We start from the raw sequence: 14,367 nt of genomic DNA, 5'->3' as shown, positions 1-14,367 counted from the left end.
TGCTGCCTTATAGCTGCCACAAGGGTTCGATAGTTAAGTCAAAAAGCAATGGGGATAAAGGGCACCTCTGTCTTGTACCTTGCCCAATACTAAAGAAAAGGGAAAGAGAACCATTAATGACAATTTGCGCCCCTGAATTCAAGTACATAGCTCTAATATACTCAATAAATCTGTATACCTCCATCCTTATGCACTTAAAATAAGAAAGGCCAAGAAAGCCTGACAAAGGCCTTCTCCACATCTAAAGCAGCAGCCAAACCATTGATGCCCCTAGATTTAGCTAGATGCAAAACATTAAAAGTCGCCTTGTGTTAGCGGTAGCCAGCCTACCCTTAATAAATCCTGTCTGGTTGCCATTAACAAGACTAGACTATCTCAATTGTAAAACCTTAGCAAAGATCTTAAAATCCATTTTTAGCAATGACCTAGATCTGTAGGAACTACATTCTGTAGTGGCCTTCCCAGGCTTATGAATCAGGGAAATATTAGCATTAACCAAAGCACCAAGCCCTAAATCGTTGCATCTAAGAATACAGGCAAAAAAGAAAGGCAACAATTCCTGAAAATATTTTTTAAAGATCTCAATAGGAAACCTATCTGGCCCTGGACATTTACCACAAGGAAGCACCTTAACTGCATCCTGCGTCTCAAGCAGAGACACAGATGTCCCCAGAAGTGCCCTCTGCTCGTCCGATAACCGAGGTAACCATAGCTTAGCAAGAAAATCCTTAATTTTATCTATATCGGTCACAGCCATGTCCATTATATAAATCAGAATAAAACTGCACAAAAAGACTGAATCTCCGCCTGATTAGTTGTAAAATTTCCAGAGGGCGCCCTAAGCTTCAAAATAAAAGACTTGCCAGCTCTTTTCCTTACCAGACGAGCCAACAAAGTACTAGGTCGATCACTGTGTTCATAGTATTTCAATCTAGTATACTTCAAAGCTTAACACATTTTCCCAGTTTCCAGAGCCTTGAACTCCGCTCTCTTTACCTCCAGCAAATGCAATGTTTTGACAGAACATGAGCACTTATGCCAAGTTTCCAACCCTTTAATCAGAGAGCAAAACAGCCTGCTTTTTCCTCTCCCTTTTCTGATAACCAGCAAAACTAACAAGTTGGCCTCTAAAGAAGGCCTTAAATGCTTCCCAGCGAAGAACACAGGCATAACGATCTGAGGGGGTTATGAAAGCTATATTCCTCGATCGATTCTTTAAGCAAGGTAGGAAAAGCTTTGTCACCTAGCAGAGACATGTTCAGCCTTCAAGAAAGACTACATACAGTCTACATACATATTCTCATGTGGACTTACATTTCTCATGTGGACTTACATATCTCCATGTTATTTATTGATTTATTAACCGCATGTTTATTAACGGTTTAATAGTATTTACTATTTGCTTACTTCTATTAATTTGTTTCAAAGTAAAAACTTGTTTACTTCGTTTGTTTCAATGTAAAAACTTGTTTACGTCTTTTGCTCAATGTAAAACTTCGTTGTTTAATCCTGTTCTATGTAAACCGCTAAATGTAGCGATTGTTACTGTTCTATGTAAACCGGGGTGATATGTATATTATACAGGAACCTCCGGTATATAAATCATTTAAATAAATAAATAAATAAATAAATAAATAAAGAACCCTGGGTTTACAATGCTTCACAGATATGGAAACCTGCAAAGGAAAATGATCTGACAACCCACCCGCTAAAATGGTACAGAAAAACAAGAGACCATCGATGGGGAGCATAAAAATTAGTCCATCCTACAATACATGTGCAAAAATCTCTAAATATCTATCAAGTCAAATTCAGCCATAATACCTTGAATACATGTTGGGCCCACCCGTCCTGATTTAGGCAAAGTTAGAAGCAGCATAAAAAATGTTATCAACCCACTCGTCCTTCAACTTTTCTTGCTCTTGATCTGTAAGATAGGTTCCTTGAAGCAACAAAACTTACTCCTGATTCTTACACGCTAACTGGAGGAAATGCTTCCTCCTAAATCGGGGATCGAAATGCCCCAAACATTAAGAGACATAATATTATCAGGGAAGCCATCTAAATGTTATCAATAATAAAAAGGAAAAAAGGAAAAGAAAAAGGCATGAAAACACAATTGCAAAACAGCAGCCCACTTAGACCTTCAAGTGGAAAAGAACCCCCAATAGAAAGTGAGAAGAAAAAAGGAATATAGACTGGAAGCTCTGTAAAATTCAGCTGCCCTCCATCATCACCACCACCCATATAGGGGGCTCAAGATTTCCAGAATTCAGCCACTACTGCACAGTGCTCCTGACCTCCCTCGGCACCGGCAGCAGAATGGAATAATCTTGAGACTGAGGATCTCTCTGCAAGGGCCTTATGTGAGCGCTTGCCGAAGGCACCAGATCTAAGACTGCTGCCATGGAACTGAGAAGTTGCAGTTAACGCCACACAACAGTCATGGACCTGGCTGACAGAAACAACTGAACTTGCTGGTGCAGCTTTAAAATCCTTTATTCTGTCAGATGGACACAACCATTCTTCATGTGGAATAGGACTCTTACATACTCCAGAGTCTAAGAAGGCTTCAAATTGCTTTTGGAAAAGTTCACTATCCAACCCAAGTCTTGCAACATCTGAATTAACCTCTTGGTGACAACATAGTTTCTTGTTCCGACTTTGTCCTTACCAACCAATTGTCCAGATAGGGGTGCACCAAAATTGCTTCTTTTCGCAGTGCCACTGCCACAATCACCATTACCTTGGGAGGGCCCAAAACTAGAAATGTTACACCCAGCACTGCAAAATGAAGGAATCATTGATGTTCCTGCCCTTTTGGGATATAAAAATAAGCCTCCATAATATCCAATGAGGTCAGAAATTCCCCTTGTCTCACTGCTAGAATGACCCACCTCAAGGTTTCCATCCTGAAATGAGTCACTTGCAGGAACTTGTTGATCTGCTTCAGATCCGGGATGGGGTGGAAAATGATTTCTTGGAAAACACAAAGTAAAGTTGGTAATGCCCCAGTTTGCTTTGTAACTTTGTCACCGCTGCTTCTAGATCAAGGAGGCACTCAAACGTCGTTCTTACCACCTCTCGCTTTGTTGCCAAATGACAGAGGCAAACCATACAAACATCTGAAATCGAACGAGAATTCTAGAGCTCAAGCTTCCCAAATGACCTCCAAAACCTTCTGGTCTGATGTAATCTGGACCCATCTCTGGTAAAACCTTGACAGGCGACTGGCTATATCCAGCACAGGGGACTGGGCCCCCAAACTTTCAGTGGGAGGCTCTAGAAGAACTTGTCCCAGAAAGCTTGTCCTTACCTCCTCTCAGAGGACTGAAAAGACTGATATATACCAAATAACCAGTGCTTCTGAGTAGTCAAGAGTCAACCTTGCCTATATCTTCTAGAGTCCCAAAAACTACTGCGGACGGGAAGAGAATAAGAGAAATTCTTAGGCCTATCCTCCGGTAGCCTAGGCACATTTGAATCTCCCCAGGCTTTTAAGCTTCTCTCTTAAAGAACAACAATCTTCTGAATATAATAGGCTGTGGATTATGACCAACATCCTAAATTTAATGAGTTATATGGTCCTATGGACACAATCCACGTAGAATATGAGCTGATGCATTCTATAGCAATTGAGGTATTTTCAATGACTTGTCTGGAAGGCCTAGTAGCACAAGAGATTGTACTACAGTTCTAAAGAATGAGACTGATAATAATGTTCCGTATCATTTTCAGGATTAGTGGCTGCTAAAACCACAAAAAAAGAAAAAAAGAAAAATATTTTGTTTTACTAGAGTGGAGTAGTAGCGTAGCGGTTAGAGCAGAGGAAACCAGGGTTCAAATCCCACAGGTGCTCCTTGTGAAAGTCACTTTATCCTCTGTTGTCTTAGGTACAAACTTATATTGTTAGCCCTCTTGGATAGGAAATCTGCTTTAAAATGCCAAAAGGTGGAATATAAAAATCAAATACATAATAAAAATACAATTTGAAAACTGTATGCAACATCACAACATATGTCATTGGTTTTTTTGTGACGTTTTCAGACAACTGTACATCTCTACTTGGTACCTGCTTAAGGAAAGCAAGAAGGCAACTCGGCCTTCAGTATCATAAGTGGAATGGCATTTTCTGCCCCATATACAGAAAAAAAAAAAGAATTAGAGTTCAACAAACCTTCTTTCGTAGAGATCTGCTTTGCCATCGGCTGTGGATAAACGATCCGATTCGGGGCTGTTTACTCTGCGATAGCGCACAGATCGTGCCTGAGCAGTAGGGGACTCTGGGGGAACTCGAACTGGGGAGCTAGGGCAGATCCCTCGACTCTGATCCTCTTCCATTATGCCTTGGGTCTGTATAAAGAAACAACCAAGAGCAGAACAGTAGGACAGTGATAGAAACTGCTGTAAGTTCTCAGCAGCTCTAATCAGAAGGAATCACTTACTGTTTTTGCATATTGCTGACCTCTTACATCATTTCCTAACCATCCTAATTTACTATGCCTGTAGTTACTAACAACACCTTCAGCAGACATGAGGGCTGAATCTTCTGAGCTAGCACAATCCTCAGCTAAAACAAGAACTGAGACTCATGGGTTAGCCCCGCCTCCAGCTAGCAGAAAGACAGACTCATTGGCTAGCACTATCTTCTTCTGGCACAATGACTGAGACCTATGGGTTAGCAGTACACTACCTCCAGAACACACAAAAGCTGAATCTTGTGGACTAGTATGACCTCTAGCAGGCATTCAATAGCAAAACAAATCTGTGTGGTATCTGCAGCTTACAGAACAGAAGTCTGATGCTGTGTTAAATGCTTTATATCAGAAACTTGCAGCAAAGGCCAACAAATCAATCACTTCAGCAGCTGTTTACATCGTTTTATTAGCAGCACTTGAAAACTGCTACAATATATGCTACTGTATTGTCAATAGGTTTTACCTGCATTAAGTGCCCTTAACAAGTGTAAATTGGTTTTTGAAAATTGGTATGATAGTATGTTACATTTACATTTTACTTTGAAAAGTGCCCTGATAGTGCTTTGGAAAATGAAAAGAAAATTGAACTGTTCAGTCACAACTACCCAAACCATTAGTCACTTTCAATTCTTAACAATGTTTCTGACAGTTGAAATTGCTAGCTGGAAGCATTTAGAGATTTTTTTTCTAGTCTTCCCCTGTGTTGTATGGGTGAATTGTCTTCATTTTCCAATGCTCAGATCCAGCTGCTTAGAGTAGTCCATAGTTATTGAAAGTAAACCAGAATAACAATCACAATCTGAGTAATTATAGAAGGCTCAGAGTATTTGCTAAATTGTGGAACTGACTGCAGCTGACTAACTGAAGTCCTAATGAGTCAATCAACATTTTTGGCCTTATTAACAACTTTTTAAAAAAGTAGTAATGAATTAACAAAGGGTATCTAAACTTTTGTACATGCTTTATTCACTGCTTTATTTTCAATATAATCAGCAAATAGTAATTTTACATTAAGAAGTGCAGAAAGATATTGTGTTTAACTTTGTACAGTGCAGATGTTGCATCAGCCTCTGTTCACTTAAGAAATTCATTGAAATATACAATTTGACTAGGGGTGACTAAACTTTTGCACACAGTTGAAGGTTGTACTTTCAGCCCACCAGTATTTTCTGCAAAAGCCAACTGTGGACAATTAACAATAGTTGATTATAACCATTAGACAACTGAGTTCGGCCAAAGAGTGTAACATCACTAATCTAGGGACTGAAACTGACACTTACCAGTTATTCCTGGAATGCAGCCACTCAGGAGGACAATAGAGCCACAAACCAGCAGCCAAGGGTGAGAAGGTGAATTAACCTGTATTCATTAGAGAAAAGGAAATTATCAGGTAAGTAGTAAATTTCCCATTTCTTAGCATTCAGACAGGTTAATCCATGACAAGTTACTCCTGAAAAGGGCGGGAGGCTGCTTGCAGTCTGACCAACACTGCACTTGCAAAGGCTACGTTCTCCCAGGTCTGCAAATGGTAATACCTAGAAAAAGTGTGTAGGGAGGACCACATTGCTGCTCAGCAAATTTCAATGCGAGACAATTGAAGCTCCGCCCATGACACTGCCTGAGCCCTAGTGGAATGAGACCTAACCTGCTTAGATAATGGCTGCTCAGCAACCATATACGCAGTCGTGACAACTTCCTTAATCCAGCGGGCTATTGTAGCCTGCAGCGCCAGCTCACCCAGTTTACTCCCACCATGGAGCCAATCAGTCTTCTTCTAAGAGGTCTAGAAACCTCCAAATAACTCAGAGGTTACTTGACATCCAAGGTCCACAACAGATATTCTTCCACATTTCTTTCCCTATTCAGTGATAGGCAGGGAAATCGATTGATTCAAGTGAAAGTCCAAGACCACTTTTGGTAAAATAAAGATGGAATAGTTCGCAGCTGGACTGCCCCTGGAATCACTCATTGGAACGATTCCTGGCAAGAAAAAGCCTGCAGTTCAGAAACTCTACGCACAGAACAAATTACCACCCGAAAAAAAAGGCTTCAAGGTTAGTAACCTCAAGGAGCGGGTACACAGTGGCTGAAAGGTGGGACTTGCCAGAAATTCCAGAACCAGATTAAGGCTCCACAAGGGCACCGGCAACTTCAAGACAGGACGAAGATGCTTCACCCCTTCAAAAACTGGGTCCACCATCACCTGGCCCCGGAAACAGGCAATAGCCACCTCCTGTACCTTCAAGACATTAAGGGCCAAGCCCTTAATCAACCCATCCTGCAAAAAGTCCAAAATGCATGGGATCTTAACAGAGGAAGAACCCTTCATTCCTCACACCAAGCTTCAAACACTCACCAAACCCAAACATAGGCTAAGGAGGTTGAGAACTTCTAAGCTCGAAGCAAGGTAAAAATCACAGCAGTGGAATATCCCCGCTTTAGCAAACGAGCCCCTTCAAGGGCCATACCATTAGAAAAAATTGAGTCGTATCCTTGTGAAAAATAGGCCCCTGTTGTAACAGATCTCTTTGCAGCGGAAACTGGAGAGGAGAGCCGGACAAGATTCTCTGCAGATCTGCATATCATGGCCTTCTGGGCCAGGTGGGAGCCACCAAAACAATGGATTTAAAACATTTTTCTTCCAGCAAACATACTACCGACCTCCCCAACAATGATGAACAGGCCACAGACGACCCTGGAGATATCATGCCGGAGAATACTGAATCGATCTCCTCATGAGTTCCAGTTCTGCTGACTTGCTAACCAGGGACGAACTGCGGGGTTGGTTTTTTGAGTTCAGAGCCAATTTGAAACAACACAAAAAAAGACCTCCTAGATTCTATTTCGGGAGTGAGGGAGGATTTAAAGGCTTTGGGCTCCTGAGGTGATGAACTAGATGTTCAGGTGGAAGACATCTTGCAGAAGGAGAACACACTCCTTGCTGAAAAGCTTGAGGATCTTAAGAACTACTCAAGGCATTGCAATTTAAGAATCAGGGGGGTACCTGAAACTGAAGCCTATAAAGATGTACTGGCGGTGGCCATAAAAATTTGCTCTTTTTTCCTAACCGTCAATACAGTTGACAACACTGCTGCTGCTGGCTCAGATACCCTCATGAAAATCAAGCTGCCCATAGGGCATTAGGCCTGAAACCCAACAACAGGGCAAGGGACATTGTTCTTTGTTTGCACAGATTTAAATAAAAACCCCTCATCTATGAGGCGGCACGGGAGCAACTCGAATGGACCTGGGATAGTCATGCTTTTGCTGTCTTTCAAGATCTGGTTCCCACTACTCTCCACAAGTGCTATGAGTTAAGAGAAGTAACCGGGGCACTGCACACGGAACAAGTCCGGTATCAGTGGACTTTTCCTTTTGGACTGCACTTCATGATCAAAGGGATCTCTTGCCGAGTGAAATCTGTCCTGGAGGCAGTGGATGCTGTCAAACAAGCGAGTTTACCTATTACCTTCAGTGTGCCCAAGATGGCGGCTACTGCGCCTAAAAGAGACATTCAGCCTCGATGGCAACGTGCTACAAAAGGTGATCAGAGGCTGCATGAGCAGTCAGAAGATTTGCACTCAGCACTGTCTGAACAGGGCTGAGAGACGAGAAGACTATCTGACTTTTGTTTCCTTATTGTGGATCTTGTTACATGGCCACCATAGTGGTTTCATCTTACAACTTCACAGCTTTAGCAAGCTATCTAGAGTTGCAGTTCCTTATGCATTGTTTCTTACTGCTATTCTTTTTTTCTAGTTCACTAGATGGAAATATTTCTTTGATAAATTCTTTATATCATTATGCATGGGCGATTAGGGGAGTTGGTCAGTTTTGTTCCACTGGGTGGGACCGTTGTGAAGGTCAGGTGGATTGTATATTGAGGGGGGGCTTTCGAGTGTGGGGGGTTGCACATTCTTTATCTACTATTCTGCACATGTACTACTGTTGGGAATTTTATGTGCAGGTCACTTGAGAGCCATGCTAGGAATTTTGATGCTGTGATTTATTTATTCTTACCATGTCAACTCAGATCTTTTCTATTAATGCTAATGGTCTTAAAACTTATCGGAAACGTCAGCTTTTATTTCAGGAGTTAACTGTTTCTATTGCATTTGTCCAGGAGACTCCTCTGAGGAAAAGGCATAAGCGCTTCCTATTTCACAAGGATTACCCTCACCAGTTTCTGGCTGCTAGTCACGTAGGGGCTAAATATACTGGGGTGGCCATTTTGATTTCTAACTCTTTCACACATGAGGTCATATTCCAACTTCCTGGCTCACATGGCTGATTTCTCCTACTAAAACTTAGGGTGGGCAGAGAAGTACTTACATTAGTTAATTTATATTCACCCCAACCTACTGTGGTACTTTGCGGCCTCTCAACTTCGTGACTTCTTGATTTGCACGGATCAAGTGCTATAAAGCAATGAGTTATACTTGAGCAAACCTTGATAGGTATTTTGCCTTTATCTGCACTACCGTGGCATCCCCGACCCACTTGGCGCCCTCTAAAATGTCTCCCTCTAGCTCTACAAACAATGTTGAGGGTATAGTCCTACTGGAAGTCTAAATTGGTGGGTAATAGCTTCTATTTTTACCCCTCATCTTTTTCATAACAAGTTCTTTCAAATGGGCCTGCATTCCAAAGCGTTTCAGACTTGGAAAGCGAATGGTATAACACAATAGAGCGCCTTTTCTGTAATGGCACTTTCTTGCTTCCCATTGATATTTCTGATAAGTATCATATGGAGAAGCTAAACTTTTTAGAATATGCTCAACTCTGGCATTTTCTCTTGGCATTACAGAACACATCAGCTCTAAGGCAGGGAAGTCATTACTTGAAAATTATTGTGGCCAGGTTGATGCACTAAAGGCTTTAGTTTCTAAAGTGTATCATCTGCTCAAGGGGCCCATCTCTTAAGTTCTCCTATATGCGAACATGGGAAGTGGATTTGGGGGTTCATTTGAGTGAAGATGACTGGGACTCTATTTTTTCTTGTGCTGGTAGATGTAACAATTCTTTTGAAGGCTAGCAGAAATTGAGCATATCCCAGGATAGACTCCTGCCAAGCTTCATCATATATATCTCTCAGTGAATGACTTGTGTTGGCGGCATTGTGGGGGATGTGGGTCCTCACATGCATATCTGGTGCTATTGTAAAGTTATTGTACCCTTTTGGCAACGAATTGCTGAATGGATATCGACAATTATGGGGGTGGGGGATGAATTTGATGCCTGTTACATTCTGCTTGGGAAACCAATTGAAGGTCTTGTAATTCACCAACAGCGATTGTATCAACAAATCTTCATTGCAGATAGATGCGAGGTAGCTCTACTTTAGAAACATTCTGATGCTCCCTTTCTTCAGAATGTAATATCTCACTTATATAAGCGCCACAGACTAGCTTATCTCACAGCCATGCGCCATAACCATTTGACACTATTTAAGAAAATTTGGGATCCTTTGGATAAATGGCACCAGTCTCAAGGTGTGAACGCTCCTTAATCCATGCCTAATTGGGTGATGTATTAGATAGCATTTCTAAATGTTATAATTTATTATTAGTTTTTATTTCGATGCATGTTCTCAAGGCGACTCCTTAGAATGTTGTCTAAGGTAAAGAATTTTTGTACTACTTTTGACATGTGCAGTGGAGTTTCTGGTTTTGATAATACATGATGAGCTCATGGGTGGCTGGGATTGGGGTGCATATTGAGAACTATGGATGTCTATTCGTCTTCATTATTGTACTATTTCTTTGTGAACATCAATAATTTTCAATTGTAAAAAAAATCTCCAACGAGCAACACTTCTCGCTTCTTTCCCAGCTTTTAGATGTCTTTGACCAGATCTGTGTTCAGCTCTTCTGTCTGAATCGGAGACTTGTATATCACACCCCTGTAAAATGGAAGCACCATCTTTTTTTTTTTAGGACAGCCCAAAATACTTCTACCCCACTTCCCTTGCATTTCAGTTGCTTGGATATTGTTTTTGATATAAAAAACTATTCCTCCCCTTTTCCTGTCATCTCTGTGGTTTTTTTTTTTTTAACAAGTTATAACCTTGGATAGACATATCCCAATCATGAGACTCAGTGAACCATGTCTCTGTAACAGAAACAATGTCCAAGTCCACCTCCACCATTAGGGCCTGCAGGTCTGAGATTTTATTGCCCAGTCTACGAGCATTTGTGGTCATTGCTTTCCAACTTTCCTCCAGTCTCCAATGTATCCAAAACCACTTTCTTTATACCATTTTTTTGAGCCAGATATTGAAGTTATCCTTAGGGCAGAACATTTCCTTTCCCTTTCTATGAACAGGTAATACTTCTGAAAATGCAGTGGTCTTTGCCATGTGTCTAATCTTCCCAAGATTTTTGAAATATTTCTGAGAATCAAGGATACCATGTTTAGCAAGGTCATTGGTCCCCAGATGGATGATAACTGATATTGGAGTCTCCACTTTCATCTGTAATTGGATTGACTATCTGGTTGGTGTTTTTACTGGCTGAGGATCCTGGAAGGCATTTAACTCTTGCATTCCTATCAAAATGATTTCCCAAATTGGTTCCTCCAATGACCAAGTCTCCAGGAGAAGAAGTTTCCTTTTATGACATTTAATAAAGTTTAAAGGTTTCTGGGTACATCACATCATTTTCTATTACTGGAGCTTCTTTATTATCCAATGCAATAAAGGTATGTAAGGGTAAAAGCGGGGAGAATGGGTGACTCTTCAAAGGTCTTATTAGCCTTAGCCACTATAATCTATTTATTCCTGTGTTTTCCGAATCCTGGATGTCTTACCTCGGTGAGAATTGGGAATGGGTGTTCAGGATACTGCACTGTTGAGGAAATTGGATTTCGTATAGTCACATCTTGTTCTACCAGAGCCTACCGTAAACCATTTATTCTTGGGTTATTTTCGTTCCTGTAGTACCACGGATCAGTCCAGACTCCTGGGTTTTGCCTCCCCTCCAGCAGATGGAGACAGAGAAGTTTGAGAGGACTCTGCCCTATACCCTGAGGTGCCACTTAGAGTCTGTCAGTATTACACTGTACCCAAGCAGAAAGGTTAAACCATAACTTCCACTATAACAGAACTCCCCCCCGAAGAGCAGAGGGAATGAAAACCTGTAATGTAACTAACAAAACATTCCCATACTCACACCCTGTAAAGAGGGTATACACTAAGAACATTTGATAAATCTGCAGAATATGAAATAACTATCTACCGAGCTGACTCTCCGTTTCCCCCAACTCCGAAATGGGCGGGACTCTGGACTGATCCATGGTACTACAGGAATGAAAATTAGCAGGTAAGGACCAATTTTCCTTTCCCTGTACGTAAACGGATCAGTCCAGACTCCTGGGATGTACCAAAGCTTCCCCTAACCGGGTGAGACTGAGAGAATACCGCTCGGAGCACACTAACCCCGAAGGAACTGGGATCTGGGGCCCGGACATCCAGGCGATAATGTCTGGCAAAAGTGTATGTAGATTTCCAAGTAGCCACCCTACAAATTTCCTGCAGCGACACCTGTTCACATTCCGCCCACGAGGCCACTTGTGATCGAGTAGAATGAGCCCGAAGACCCACCGGGATCGGACGGCCGTGAACTACTTATGCAGAGACAATAGCTTCCTTTAGCCAGTGAGCAATAGTGGCCCTTGAAGCTTTTTGACCCCTCCTGGGGCCACTCCACAGGACGAAAAGATGGTCCGAGAGACGGAAACTGTTCGTAACCTCCAAGTAACGCAACAATATTCGTTTTGCAGCCAACTTCCTTAAATCCCTAGACTCGGAAGTAGAAGAATCCAGGTCAGCAAAGGAAGGGAGCTCTGACTGATTCAAATGAAAATTGGACACCACTTTCAGGAGAAAGGAGGGAACTGTCCGCAAGGATACCCCTGCCTCAGTAATCCGTAGGAAGGGCTCCCTGCAAGATAAGGCCTGAATCTCTGATATACGCCTTGCTGAGGAGATAGCTACGAAGAAGACCACTTTCAACATCAGATCCTTCAAGGTCGCTCACTTCAATGGTTCAAAAGGCGCATTACAAAGGGCGCAGAGGACCAGATTCAGCTTTCATGAGGGACATGGGGCTCTGAACCGGAGGACACAGATGCTTAGCCCCACACAGAAAACAAGCCACATCTGGATGGGATGCTAGGACAATGCCCTGCACCTTACCTCGAAAACAAGCAAGGGCTGCCACCTGGACTCGTAGAGAATTAAAGGCCAATATCTTAGCTAGACCTGCCTGCAAAAAGGCCAGAACATTCGCAACCGAAGCCCGGGACGGCTCCACAGCGTGGTCCAGACACCAGGTCTCAAAAACACCCCAAACTCTGACGTACGCCATGGAGGTAGAAGGTTTGCGAGACTGTAAGAGCTTGGCAATCACTGTATCCAAGTAACCCTTAATCTCTGCCTTCAAAAGCCATGCCGCTAGACAGACGCGATCTGCCTCTCGCAAACAGGGCCTTGGTGCAGAAGATTCGGAGACGGATGAAACCTCAGAGGTCCGTCCACTGCTAGGTTCACGAGATCCACAAACTATGGGCGACGCAGCCATTCTGGCGCCAGTAGTACCACTTCGCCCGGATGAGCTTCGATGCGACGCAGAACCTTGCCGACCAAAGGCCAAGGCGGAAATACGTACAACAGAATGTCCTTTGACCAGGGAAGGACCAGAGCATCCACGCCCTCCGCTCCTGGTTCCCGTCGCCGACTGAAGAATCGTGGGGCCTTGGGCATTGCGGTACATCGTCATCAGATCCATGGAGGGCGTGGTTCAGTGGTCGCACAGAACACGAAAGGCCTCTTCGGAGAGTTCTCACTCCCCCAGGTCCAGCTGGTGGTGGCTGAGAAAATCGGCTTGCACATTGTCCACGCCGGCTATATGAGAGGCTATCTTGTACAGGTGCTGCTCCATCCAGCTGATCAATAGCTGGGCCTCCTTCGCCACTGGTCGACTCTTGGTTCCGCCTTGATGACTGATGTAAGCCACCATTGTCGCATTGTCGGAGAGTACTCTTACTGACATTCCCTTTACCAAGGGAAAGAGGGCCTGAAGAGCTAACTGAACTGCTCTGGTCTCCAACCGATGGATCAACCAGGAGGACTCCATTCTTGACCACTGGCCTTGCACCGCTCTCCCCCGACAGATTGCTCCCCAACCAGAGAGACTCGCATCGGTGGTTACCACCGAAGAGGGCATTTCCAAGTCCACTCCTCGAAGCAAATTGTCCGGGAGAAGCCACCAAACAAAGCTGGAACGTGCCGAGTCCATCAATGGCAGGAGAAGATGAAACTGTTTGGAGAGCGGATTCCAATGGGAGAGCAATGCAGACTGAAGAGAACCTGTAAATAATGCCAGACTCTGGGACAAGGCATGGACTGCAAAGACTCCACCTGAGTTTACACCTTGGTAAGTCTCTCCTCGGTAATAAAAACCTTGCCCAAAAGTATGTCAAACTGAGCACCCAGAAACTCCAAGGATTGGGAAGGAACTAGATGACTCTTGTCCGGATTGACAACCCAGCCCAGCGAGCTCAACAATTGCAGGACCCAATATACCGCCTTCCGGCAAAGGTCCTCCGATTTCGCTCAAATCAGTCAATCATCCAGATAAGGATGCACTAGTATACCCTCTATCCGGAGAGCCGCTGCTGCAACCACCATTACTTTGGTGAATACCCTGGGCGCCGTTGCCAGACCAAAAGGCAGTGCACAAAATTGAAAGTGATGTCCAAGGATTGCGAACTGCAGATACTTTTGATGGTCGGGATGGATGGTTATGTGCAGATATGCCTCAGTCAGGTCTAGAGATGCCAAGAACTCTCCCCTGTGAATGGACGCTATCACAGAATGAAGAGTTTCCAT

The 14,367-nt window shown here is 43.2% G+C and overlaps 1 protein-coding gene across 2 annotated transcripts in view; it reads right to left on the bottom strand.

The window, feature by feature from the left end:
- The window catches only part of TTBK1 (tau tubulin kinase 1), a 320,320-nt gene that overhangs the window by 107,926 nt on the left and 198,027 nt on the right, over positions 1 to 14,367 (bottom strand). For both annotated transcript variants that reach the window (XM_029592821.1, XM_029592820.1), the window contains one exon: positions 4,178 to 4,353. In XM_029592821.1, the coding sequence (XP_029448681.1) occupies positions 4,178 to 4,353 (176 nt within the window). The remainder of the gene's footprint in view (positions 1 to 4,177; positions 4,354 to 14,367) is intronic.

This window comes from Rhinatrema bivittatum, chromosome 3 (genome assembly GCF_901001135.1).
Source record: "Rhinatrema bivittatum chromosome 3, aRhiBiv1.1, whole genome shotgun sequence".
In the NCBI taxonomy this organism is placed as follows: domain Eukaryota; kingdom Metazoa; phylum Chordata; class Amphibia; order Gymnophiona; family Rhinatrematidae; genus Rhinatrema; species Rhinatrema bivittatum.
Note: the sequence above shows the minus strand (reverse complement) of the source record. Positions and strands in the feature narration are given on the sequence as shown.